The sequence below is a fragment of the Rhincodon typus genome, chromosome 35 (genome assembly GCF_021869965.1).
Source record: "Rhincodon typus isolate 14 chromosome 35, sRhiTyp1.1, whole genome shotgun sequence".
Lineage (NCBI taxonomy): Eukaryota > Metazoa > Chordata > Chondrichthyes > Orectolobiformes > Rhincodontidae > Rhincodon > Rhincodon typus.
Genome location: NC_063366.1, coordinates 23,941,549 through 23,942,644, shown reverse-complemented (window position 1 = coordinate 23,942,644; position 1,096 = coordinate 23,941,549). Strand labels below are relative to the sequence as shown.

Sequence of the window (1,096 nt, the reverse complement as noted above, 5' to 3'; positions counted from 1 at the left end):
GGGGGGGGGGGGGGGGGGGGGGAAAAGGGCCATTCCGATAGCCCACCCCGCCCCTCGCCGGCTCTGTCTCTGTTGCCCAGGCTGTGCCCTCCCCAGTTGGCGAGAGTGGGGGAGGTGGGTGGGTGGGGGAAGAGGTGGGGTTCGGTGGGGGGGGGTTTCCACGCGTGCGGTAACACTGTGACCCTCTGGCTCCTTTCCCCAGGGAAGAAGTGCAGCAGAACTGTGTCCGATGGAGGAAGACATCCAGGTTCATGTGCAAGATGAGCGCGAGCCCCGTGACGGGGGTGCTGGCTCCGTGTACCTGCCGAATATCCATCCGCAAGGTCAGTCCGTTCACACGACACAGTCCAGCTTCACCTTCATTCACTAGAGCGCGGGGCCCAGCCTCTATTCCCCGCTTCCCCTGGGAAAGCTGTTGGGGTGGGGTGGGGGGGGCAGCGGGGAGCTGCCTTCTTGACCCGCTGCAGTCCATGTGCTGTGGGTTGACCCACAATGTCCCTTAGGGAGGGAATTCCAGGATTCTGACACTAAAGGAACAGCCGGTATGTTTCCAAGTCAGGCCGGTGAGTTGGGGCTCTGACGGTGTCCCTATCTCTGAGCTAGGAGGCCCGGGTTCAAGTCTCACCAATGTCAAAACATCTCTGGGCTGGGCTGGTTAGAAAGAGGATGGGGAGGGGCTCGGAGGGGAACTTGCAGGGGGCTGGTGTTCCCATGTATCTGCTGCCCCTTGTCCTTCTGGATGGAAGTGGTTGTGGGTTTGGAAGGTGCTGCCTGAGGATCTTTGGTGAGTTTCTGCAGTGCATCTTGTAGATGGTACACACTGCTGCGACTGAGCGTCGGTGGGGGAGGGAGTGAGATGTTTGTGGATGTGGTGCCAATCAAGCGGGGGCTGCTTTGTCCTGGATGGTGTCGAGCTTCTTGAGTGTTGTTGGGGCTGCCCCCATCCAGGGGCAAGTGGGGGGTGTTCCATCACACTCCTGGCTTGTGCCATGTAGATGGTGGGACAGGCTTTGGGGAGTCAGGAGGGAAGTTACTCACCGCAGTATTCCCAGCCTCTGACCTGCTCTTGTAGACACTGTGTTTATGTGGGGAGTCC

The 1,096-nt window shown here is 60.1% G+C and overlaps 1 protein-coding gene across 1 annotated transcript in view; it reads left to right on the top strand.

Moving 5' to 3' along the window:
- LOC125486983 (protein FAM102A-like) overlaps positions 1-1,096 on the top strand; it is a 21,035-nt gene that overhangs the window by 3,439 nt on the left and 16,500 nt on the right. Inside the window, exon 2 of the mRNA XM_048616692.1 lies at positions 203-323. Within this exon, the coding sequence (XP_048472649.1) occupies positions 203-323 (121 nt within the window). The remainder of the gene's footprint in view (positions 1-202; positions 324-1,096) is intronic.